The sequence below is a fragment of the Volvox carteri genome, assembly GCF_000143455.1.
Source record: "Volvox carteri f. nagariensis unplaced genomic scaffold VOLCAscaffold_389, whole genome shotgun sequence".
In the NCBI taxonomy this organism is placed as follows: domain Eukaryota; kingdom Viridiplantae; phylum Chlorophyta; class Chlorophyceae; order Chlamydomonadales; family Volvocaceae; genus Volvox; species Volvox carteri.
The window spans coordinates 1-10535 of record NW_003307918.1 but is presented as its reverse complement, the minus strand read 5'-3'; the positions used below and the strand labels follow the sequence as shown (position 1 = coordinate 10535).

General features: G+C 58.1%; 3 protein-coding genes across 3 annotated transcripts; all 3 read left to right on the top strand.

The window, feature by feature from the left end:
* Positions 1-146: 146 nt before the first annotated feature.
* On the top strand, positions 147-2111 carry VOLCADRAFT_101130 (uncharacterized protein; the record flags this gene model as incomplete). Its single annotated transcript, XM_002959585.1, has 3 exons — positions 147-359; positions 504-1098; positions 1387-2111. Coding segments are annotated over 3 exons (1533 nt in total), but the record flags the coding sequence as incomplete, so codon positions are not given.
* Positions 2112-2542: 431 nt separating this feature from the next.
* On the top strand, positions 2543-8017 carry VOLCADRAFT_108686 (uncharacterized protein; the record flags this gene model as incomplete). The annotated part of the gene is made up of 9 exons (XM_002959584.1): positions 2543-2746; positions 3007-3112; positions 3450-3569; positions 3886-4089; positions 5235-5452; positions 5628-5753; positions 6224-7234; positions 7359-7567; positions 7636-8017. The coding sequence occupies 9 exons, from the start codon at positions 2543-2545 to the stop codon at positions 8015-8017; spliced, it is 2580 nt and encodes an 859-aa protein (XP_002959630.1).
* Positions 8018-9387: 1370 nt separating this feature from the next.
* VOLCADRAFT_101128 (uncharacterized protein) lies at positions 9388-10074 on the top strand (the record flags this gene model as incomplete). Its single annotated transcript, XM_002959583.1, has 2 exons — positions 9388-9528; positions 9676-10074. The coding sequence occupies 2 exons, from the start codon at positions 9388-9390 to the stop codon at positions 10072-10074; spliced, it is 540 nt and encodes a 179-aa protein (XP_002959629.1).
* Positions 10075-10535: the final 461 nt, after the last annotated feature.

Genomic DNA, 10535 nt, shown 5'->3' with positions numbered 1-10535 from the left:
TACGTTACTGCCTCGTTGTTACCGTTGTTACAGTTGTCGTCGTGACTCGTTTGGTACGTGCTGTTCGGTTCGTTCCGACGTCCATTCCACATCATCTCACACCCCACCCACCCCCGCCGCCGCAACGCACATGGACGCGCGCATAGGCCCAGCGCAGCCAGGCCAACCGGCTTCCAAAGCAGGAGGAGCCCTGGCGGGCAGCCGCCGCCGCCGCCGGCCGCGTCGCCGATGTACGACAGGGCCTGACGCCGCTGGAGGACCTCATAGGTCCTAAGGCCCAGGAACGGCTGCTGCACTTGCAACAGCTCGCCGACGGCAATGAGGACGACAAGGAAGTGTACGGCATGTACGACGACAAGGTCACGGCGACGACGACGACCTCAGCAGCGGCGGCGGCGGCGGCGGCGGACGCTCGTGCCGGAAGCAATAATGGCGGTAGCGGTGGCGGTGGCGGCGCTGCCGCCGCGGTCAAGGCACCCGTTCTCGACAGCTTCGGTTTGGAGGCTGCGGAGGCGGCAACGGCGGACTGGGAGGCTTGGAGGGCCTCCCGGGCCGCCGCGGCCGCGGCAGGATGGGGCTTGGACACGGAGACCGTGGACGCGGGCACGGCTTTAAATCCAAATCCTGATTTGGATCCAGATCCGACTGCAAGGGTTCCGAATCTCGCGGATCTCGGCGTGGACCTAGAGCAGTTGCGGGAGCAGGTGCTACGGCAGCTAGCAGATCTTGATCCAGACACGTTGGACGAGCTGCTGGTTGATTCGCCGTACGGTGACGCCGCGGGCGACGCGGTTGCGCAATGGCAGCAGGCGCAAGAGCAGGAGGTGCAGGGACCGCCGCGTACGGCGTCTTCGGCGGCGGCGTCGACGGCGGCAGGGCCAGGCTTGACAGTAGATGACGTAGGACGGCTCGCAGAGCGGCAGCGGCGGCTGTGGCAGGAGGTGCAGGGAAGTCTGGAGTCAGCGGCGGCGGCGGAGGGGCAGCTTGTCGTACAGGCCGAGTCGTCGCTACTGCCGGAGGCGGCAGCGGCGGCACCGCCGCCGCCACTCCTCCAGGGGCACCGTCGGGATCCGCCGCCGTCTCCAGACTCTTCCTCAGGTGATGTAGGAACCCCCTGGGAGCAGGCTGGGCCGCCTGCAAGCGCGTCGGCGGCGGCAGCTGTTGCTGTAGCTACTGCTGCTAGCGCTGCTACATCTGCAGCAACGCGGCTGGGGATAGTTGCAAGCGGCGCTGAAAGGCCCTCCTACAAGGCCCCTGTCGAGCAGAAGCAACAGCAGCAGCAGAAGGAGGCAGCGGCGGCGGCGTCGACAGCGGAGCAACTGCAGCCACGGCAACAGCCACCGCCGTTGCCGCCGCTGTCCGCCTTCGACCTCTTCGGCGGTGGAGAGGCGTCCAGCCCGTTTTCGGAGCTGGACAACCTGCTGGGCCAGCTGGCGCCGCCATCAGGGGGTGGTTCCGGAGCAGCCTCAGCCAGGGGAACTGCTGGAGGTGGTTTCGGAGCTGCTGTTCCTGCATCAGCAGCATCGGCACCGTTGTCTTCGTCGAGTATCGGTCATAGCCGACAGGTCACGAACTTTGGCGGTCCAGCGGGATCTGGCGGCGCGGCGGCGTCGGCGGCTGCGACTGCCGCCAGTGGCGGTGGCGTTAGTGGCGGCGGCGGCGGCGGCGGCGGCCTTCTCCAGCAGGTACGAGAAGCTGCGCGCAGCGGCACGGCGCCGCAGGAAATCCAGAGGATGTTGGACGAGCGGTATGGCGTTGCGTCGCCGCCACCGCCACCGCCAAAGCCTGATGCACGCGCTACGCTGCCGCCGGCTTCGTCGCCATCGACTGCAGCCGGTGCTGCTGAGGAGCCCGGCGGCGCAGTGTCGAAGAGGCGTCGCGGAAGTCTATTTGCAGGTTTAAAGTCGGCGAAGGCTCCCGCGGCAGCGGGAGCGCCACCGCCGCCGCCATTGCCGCCACAGGCGCCACCTGCGGCGGCGCGTGCACAGCGCCGCCGGCCGTACGGGCCGTCGCCGCCGCCGGATCCTGACCCTGTGATGAAGCCCCTCCTGGAGCTTCGACCCGACATAGCGAGGGCGGTACAAGGTGAGAGGGAGCTGGGGTGCATCTAACTCGAAGGAGGGGCAGGGATCGGCCCCCAGGGCCTGATCGCTTTTAACAATAAAACATTGAAATCTTGTGTCTTAATGGAGACATTCGCGCGGAGTAAATTCTTCCTCCATTCCTTCCCGCCGTCCCGCCTTCATGGGCCTTATGAGCCTCCATGCGCTCCCTTCTGCCTTCCCCCCTCTCTGCTCCTTCCCTGCTTTCGAGCCCTTTCGCAGAGAAGAAAGTACAGTTTATGGACCTGAGCCGCCTCAACGACAAACAGAAACGACAGTTTGTGGAATACCAGGAGCGGTTGCGACTGCAACAGCAAGTGCAGCAGCAGGAAAAGCAACATCTGCTACAGCAGGTAGCGCAGCAGCAGCCGCAACAGAGACATCAAGGGTTACGGCAGCAAGAAGTACGGCAGCAGCAGCAGCAGATACGACAGAGGCGGATGGGAGGAGGTGACTTGGCGGGTGCAGCGACGTTGCTGGATGCTTCGTCGCAGGGGATGCAGCTTGGACAAGGCATGTACGGCGGGCGCGGCAGTTCGGATCAAGAGTACGACGTGTACGACGCCGAGGACGACGTGTACGACACAGAGGGCGATGTCGAGGAGGAAGGCGAGAGTGAGGAGTCAGATGAGGATGAACATGAGGTGGGTTGTTAAGAGGGATTTCGATGCCGTACTTTTCGATTGCCATACAAAATGCTGACCGGGCGAAAAAGTTGGCTCAACATGTTTTTTTAAAAAAAACACGTGTTCGAAGTCTCAGGTGTCTTTATATTTTTCTGCCTTCACATTTTCCGCCTACAAAAAACTTGCAATTTGTTTTACCAGCAATCAGTTACTGCACTTGTAAATAAGAAATGCTCACCTGCCGTACGCGCCGTACATGCGCCTCTGTTCCTTGACAGGAGTACGGCGCCTCCCTGGACGCTGAGAAGCTGCGGGAGCTGATGGAGGCCTCCCACCAGGAGGGACTGAGTTTGGAAGACACACTCGCACAGGCGGTCGCCATGGGTACGTTTCTTTTCGGTTTTATGCCTTTCGCCTCGGTCTCGATGTTAGGGTCTCGAATGTATATTTGGGTTTGAACACCGTATATTTATTATATGAAAATCGGGTAAATACATAATTGTGATTAGTGTATGCTCTGGTTGTATTTTACTCCGCAACTCCTATTACAGAAACTCGGCGATAAAAGTAATCGCCATCCCGCACCTACCAACCACTCACCTTTTCCACGTCGCTTACCCCTAACCCCCTCCTCGCCCTTCCCCCATCCCCACGCGGCTCCGGCTCCGGCTATACTACTTCCGTGCTCCACGGTACGACAACCCGTTGGTCGTTATGACAGGTGTACGGCTTCCCGATGATGTTCTACGGCAGGCGGGCGTGTCGGCCCCCTCAGAGGAGGCTCTGGCTCGAGCTCGGGAGGACTACAGCCGCGTGTTTATGCAGTGGGCAGCTGAGGAAGGTGCGTGTCGGCGCGTGTGTTTTGGGGACGTGTTCAATGTGTTTTCCTGTCGCTTGCTGAGGGAAAGGCAAGCCTCGCTTGTAAGCGTGTTGGGAAGGAGGAGCTATTTAGGAGGTAGGACTTCGTACAAATTAAAAGCCCCAGTGCAGCGGCGAGAGCACAAGTATAAATCCATGTCATTTCGACGCGTGCAAGGATGATGACGCGTGCGACAAGGATGTCGACGACGACAACGACAATGATGCGACGACATGGGGGAGATACCTCGGCACACCACGATCACACCAGCCCCCGTTCTACCCCTGTACACACGCAGGTATCAAACTGACGGAAGGCCAGCAGACGATGGAGGGCAGGTCGGGGTCAGAGTCTGGGACTGGTGATGAGTCCAGCATGCCCCGGACAGAGACAAACCGGGAGAACAGGGCTGTAGCGCAGCAGCAGCTACAGCAGCAGTTTGGAAGTATCGGGGGCGGAACGGCATCCAAGAACGGTGGCGGTAGCAGCAGTAGCAGCGGCGGTAGCCGGCCATGGGGCGCCGGACTTGCAGCTCGACGGCGGCCGTTGCGGCCAGCCGGACCTTCTTAGGTCGTTGTGTTGGGGAGCTTAGGGGGCCCCGGTGGTTGACGGTTAGTAGTGGCGGTTAGGAGGTGGCGATGGTGCTACCAGATGGTGAGGTCTTCACCTCAAGCGGATTGCGTGTCAACCTCCTAATGGTCTGTGTGACACATTTTCGTAACATGCATCAGTTGAAATGTTCATGTTGAATGAAAGATACAATGGAAGGAAGGAGTGTCATTACAGAGTAAATGTCCCCACGGACCGCCATATCGCCGATAGTGCGCTGCTGCCTGGATGCGCATAACCTATGTACACTGCAAGTATACAGCGGTAAACGTTAGGCCAGAAAGAACCCGATTAGGCGTCAAACACGAGACAAGCCTACGTAAATTAATCGTTAATATAGATACAGAGACGATTATGAAAGCGACAAGACACACAAGCGACAAACCAGCATATGGAAAAGGTCCCGAAAAAGAAGCCGACGTTCCGATTACCTAAGAGAAAAACCACGACTGGAGAAATGCTTGCCCTTATGAAAATGGTAAGGCAAGGCAAACCGCGCGTGCTCAAAAAATGATTTTCTGAAAATGATAAATGAAGGTAAATTTCTTGAATATTCGGAAGTGTATGGCAATTTGTACGGCATACCTAGAGATTTTGTTGAAACTTCCGCCAACCGTATCAGAGCGTTCCTCCCCCCTCCCCCTCCCCCTCCGCATTCAACCACTTCCTGGGTATTGGATCAAGATGTCACGTCTGCTGCGCTGCTGCTGACATAAACGCGCTTCTAACTCGCGGAAACGATATAGCAACTACAGCTTGTTCTCCGACGAGAAAAGTGCTCGCACCAGCTGCCCCAAGAAGCGGAGTCCAACAACAGGCGTACAGGCACAGACGAGTACACACGTCGCACGTCAATCACCGCTTTGAAAGGTACGAAACAAGTCCGATTCCCCCTTTCGCCTTCCCCCAGACAACCCCGTCTTTCCCACCACACACACACACACACATACACACACACGCACACACAATTCCAAGTGTTACCGAAACCCCCGACGCCGCCTCGCCTCGGCCCCTCCTCCTCCTCCTCTACCGTGAGAGGCAGTACGGCACCACTCCTCCGCTTCAGCTGCAGCCTCCGCCAGCGTTGCGGCGTCAGGCTGCGGCAGTCCCAGCGCCGCCAGCGCCGCCTCCATATCATCATGAAGCGGGGCCTCCAAAGGAAAGGACGGGGCCGAGGGCCAGCCTACGGCCACGCCCACCCACCTCCTTCTTACCCCTTTATCAACCCCACCGTACCCACCCGTGGCTGCAACCCTGTGAGCCACCGCATGCACTGGATGGCGGTCAATGGGGGCATCCACGAAAAAGGAGTGCAGGAAGTGGTTGGCGAGACCTTGGGAGGGGCAACGATCACTGTCGACTGCGGCGCCTCGTGTACCGCCACCGCCGCCGCCACCGCCGCCGCCGCATTGTGGAACGTTCTGGATGCAGTCGGCCGGGGCCCAGCAGGTGCCCGCTACAGCGGAAGTAGCGGCGGCAGCAATGGAGGGTGAGGATGAGGGCGGGTTGGTCCCACTCGGGCAGCCCACCGCCGCCGCCAAGTACAGCTTGCGTAGAGTGCGCTCCCTGTCATCGTCGGTGGTGGTGATGGTGGTGGTGGTGGACATGCAGATGAGCTTATTTAGGCCAGGAGTGTTGCGGGGATGATGCGCATCTTTCCGGGAACAGAGAACGCAAAGAGAAAAGATAACATATGTTTACCACACTACGTCGCTTTTAAAAGCATAGGTAGACGGCCAACCCCGGCCAGTGGAGTGGGACAAGCTCAGCGACACCTTCTGGCGACACCTGCTACACTTTTAACTTTCGAAGTTTGAAAATGTTCAGGATGGCGGCGATGCTGCAGATGATGACGACGAGGAGGACGATGCTCCCACACTGCACAGCCCTTTAGACGTGGCTGTCATGGCCGATATCCGCGCATGCACGGATGCTGAGCCAAATCTCCTGGCTGGGTACGTCTCTCGGGGCCGGCCGGCACCAAGCCACCATTCCTCAACAACGTGCTTGGTCACGCGGCGAACCAGTTCAAGACAGCCATGCTGAACAACCTGGACGCTCACTTCATGGCCAAGCTGAAGCGCTTGTGCAAGCTGATGGCATCCAGGAACGCCAACGGTCAGCAAGTGAAGGACTGGCAGCTGCTGGAGGCACTCCAGGAGAACGACGTCCCTGACAGCTGGCCCGATGCACTCGAGGTGTTTCCTGCCGAGGTTCGCTCCACACTCAGGCTAGAATCCAACGAGGTTCTGACCCCATACACGAAAACTCAGCTCTACTCCAACCGGCTGAGCTTCCAGTGGTGGCTCCAGCGGCACTTCGCCGAGTTCAATGCTCAGCTGCTGATGATGACCCCTGTGTGGAGCGTTGCCTGGTCACACCTGGTGCTGGACCCCACAACCCTGTATCACGTGGCCAGGTGGTGCCTGCAGGAGCCACAGCAGCCGCCACCGACGGCGCCGACCAAAAGGCAGTACAGCAAGAAAGACGAGCTGAAAGCTGCACATGAACTATATGCCAAGGTGAAGGCAGAATGGGATAAGTACCGGGCTCGGCTCAAGACCTTTCAGGAGCAGAACCCATCGTATTTGGTGCTGATGAAAAAAGGTGCCCTCAAAGATCCCGTCCGGGCCCTCAACAAGCAGCACCCCATGCCCTTGGCTCTCGGGCAGCGTCCCAAGGAGACGTGGAAGGAGAAGAGAGAAGCCTACAACAAAGCGAAGGATGACGTGGAGAAGGCGCGTGCCGAGGTGTGCAACACTGACAACTTCAGGAAGGCGCAGGAGGAGTACCTGCAGCACGGCATGAAGGTGCAGGTGATGGGCTCCTGCCTCTTCCGAACCCTCAAGGATCGCTCGCCCGCAAAGGGCTGGCGGCCATCAGGGACCATCCGCACAGACAACGTCTCCCCGTGCACCGACTACGTGCACCACGTTCAGAAGCCGATCTTTGAGTTGGCAGGCAAAGCCAGCGAAACGCCCAGAAAGACTAAGAAGCAGTGGCGCGCCGAGCGTGATGCGGCGCTGAAAAAGCTGCTCGTGAGGCCCTTCTGCCCTGCAACGACTACGGCTGGACTTGTAACATGGTAGTGGACGACATGCTGGTCCTGGGCCTGGACCCTGGCCGCTGCTCCATCGCAACCGTCATGTGCATCGACAAGAGACCGGCAAGAAGCACACGTGGAAGTTCACGCGCGGCCAGTACTACATGGATAGCGGCATCCACAACGAGAATGCCTGGCAGGCGGGGCGTTTGCACGTGCTGGCGGACGAGTTCCGCTGGCTCACCTCCCAAGGTGGAGTGCTGAAGGCCATCACGTCCGCCCAGGTGATGGCCTACGTCAGGGCCTACTCGGTCTTCAAGGACCGCTGGTGGGCGCTCACCATGGAGACCTGCGAGGTCTCGTGCGCCAACATGAGCCGTTTTGTGGCAAAAAGAGCGCCGTGGACAGCTTCTTTGCTTGCCTGCGGAAGGACGCCCAGAAGCTTTCTGAGAAGGTGGAGGTCGTGTACGGCTTGGCGGTCAAGTCCATGGCGTGCACCAGGCGCGGGGAGGTGGCCGCCCCAATCGGTGAGACCTTCCGGTCCTGCCAGCGCACTTTTGGCCCTGCCAACGTGGCGCTCACCGGCGAGTGCAACACCACCAAGGTGTCATTTGAGACGGGCGCCAGGAAGGAGCTGGTCTACAAGACCTACAGCCATCGCGGCAAGGAGCTGCTGGCTCACACACCTGCTCAAAATGCACCGCCTGTGCCAGCCAACATGGTGGCACTGGTGCAGGGCAACCTGGGGAGCATGTGGGACAAGGCCAAGCGTCGATGAGGCGGCTGCACGGAAGTACCGCAGGTTCTGCGGAACGTGTCGAGGAGGCATCAGGACGAGTCGGGGGTGCCCATAGTGGGCGACGATGAAGGGGTGCGGGATGGAGCTGGCGCCGGTGGAGACGGTGACGGCGATGGTGGTGGGGCGGCAGCGGATGGCCAGCCCCCGCCAGCCTCTCCCCACAAAGCATTGCTCACACCAACCCACCTTCAGATCGGAAGAGCACGCGGAAGCTGGCTCCTCCTTTGTGCGCCTTCCTCCACACAAGAGCGCTCGCTTGTGCCCCGCGTTGGCTCCTTGTCCAGCAGAATTAGCGAAGAGCTCCACGATTTATTTCCAAACGAGCTATTCTCATGAAAAGTAAGCCGGTCGCACAATTCCTTGTGAAATCCGTTGCGGACAGTTGCTTCTGAAGTGTCAAGCAGAAGCACTCGGTTGAAAGTTGAAAGAATCGCAAGTTTGTATACTCGAAATAGCGATATTTGCCGCAAGCATGTCACAATCCTCTGACGCGTGGCGCTCTCGCTGTCTGTACAGACAGAAAGTCCGGTCGTCGCGGCTCTGAATTGATCATTCGATGCAGGGGAGTGGCGCAGCTAAAAATCCTTCCTTCAAATTTTTGACCAGCAACATATAAGGATTACGGCTCAACCGTACAACACTAGGGTCGGGGGCCCTATACTCTGCAAGAAGCTCTTGTTCCTCAACATTCAACTATGTACTTTTGTTCTGTGCATGATTTGACTACATAGCAACCTTCTAACTCTAAATTCTGAACCAAATGAAGCCCCAGTGGTCTGTTTGTCTTGGGCAAAGTTGGCAAGCGCCGGATCCCTCTTGACTTCGACTGCCAGCTAAAATGAATGTCTGGAACGTAGCGTCTCAGACATCTACATTCAATCACGCCCTGCCTACCACAACGAGTGTCTCGCTTGCGAGTCACAACTGGGATGATGTTGACTTGCGCACGCCCAACACCGACAGCCTCAGAACACCGCCATTTTGCAATGGAGCCCTCCTTCAATAACGTTCAGCAAACATATACCGCTAGTTTGCCTTCCTTCGCTGGCCGGACGTTGCCAATGCACCATGCGGACTTCATGGCGGACATCATGACGCAGGCTGCGCCGCAGCGGATCCTACTACGCGAATTCTTACAGACCTTGACAATTATCAGCAATTAATCCCTGGCGCTAAAACGTTCAAAATACGAAAACAATTTTGGTTTCGGCGCTCCTTAGTGCCGCTAGTGGAAACACCGTCCACACTAAGTCCACACTAGCACATAGTGTACCGAAGATAGTGTTCGGACAAGTGGAAACACCCTGTTACAAGCAAAAATTCCTTCTGGACGGGTATACGAGCAAGTCATGCCAGGGGATGCTATTCGCAAGGATAGGAATCATGTCGTTTTGGACGGAGGCAGCGTTCCCGACACGTCGATTCCTCAGCTGAAGGCGAAAGCCGAGCTCTACGACCTGTCCGGCTTGGCCAGTTCAGGCATGAACAAGGTGACCTTGAAGGAAGTCTTTGTGGAAAGCAGAGGCCAGCATTGCCTGTCAAACTATGCATATGAGTCGGAGTACCCCTCTAGATTCTCAATTCCTTGGACGGCCCTCAACTGTGCATGGTCTCCCCTCATGCTTCCTCTGTTGCAGGTCAAGTTGTGCGCGGTGGACGCAGTTTTCAAGAACGAGGGTGTTGTCGTGGAGGAGCTGAACGACTTTCTCGAGAAGCACCCTTTCGGCCCCTACGACAATCTGTCGGAGGCTTCGCGTGAGCTGCAAAAGCTTCGCAAAAAGGGGAAAACCGAAAAGGCCGATATGCTCAAGGCGCTGCTGCAGCAGTTCGCGGTGTCCCAGGGAGCCAACGCCAACGCCTTCGAACAGCTACCGGCGCTGCTGAAGCTCATGCGCCAGCGCAACGAGTTCGCGCACCCATATGACAAAGCCTACCTCGTCAGGGAAATGGAGAAGGGCAACCCTGACCTGTCGTCCATCAGCGACATGCTCACGCTGTTTGTTGTTGCTGACAGCCGGAGCTCAAAGAATGGGTGAAGTTGGGGAGGAGGGGCTCTTCATAAAGTTGGAGTACAGCCTAACGCATTGGACTGGGAGAAATGCTCAGGGGTGCTTGGGGGTGTAGGTGGGTGTGCCCCAGGTTGAGGTAGCATGGGTGGGGTCTAAGTTAGCAGACGCACCACCAGGCATGCAGCTGTTGACTTCATAAATCTGGCGGCACACGAGTGAAGTATGACTGACGCCAATGTCTGCGTTACGGCGGCTTCGTAGGGCACTTCAAGGTCGGGTGATGGGGGCTGGTGTCACTCAGGGTGGGTTGCAGGAGTAGGAGCCACACTGCAGTTTACATGTTTAAGTCCAGCACCGAGAAATGTTAAGAAATGTTGGCATGGAGCATTGTTTGTGCTGCCTTTAATGCTTTTATTGCATCAAGTATGTTGGGACAATCTGTGCAAATGGAGCAGGCGGGCCTCAGTTAATAGGCGCAGAACGCCCGT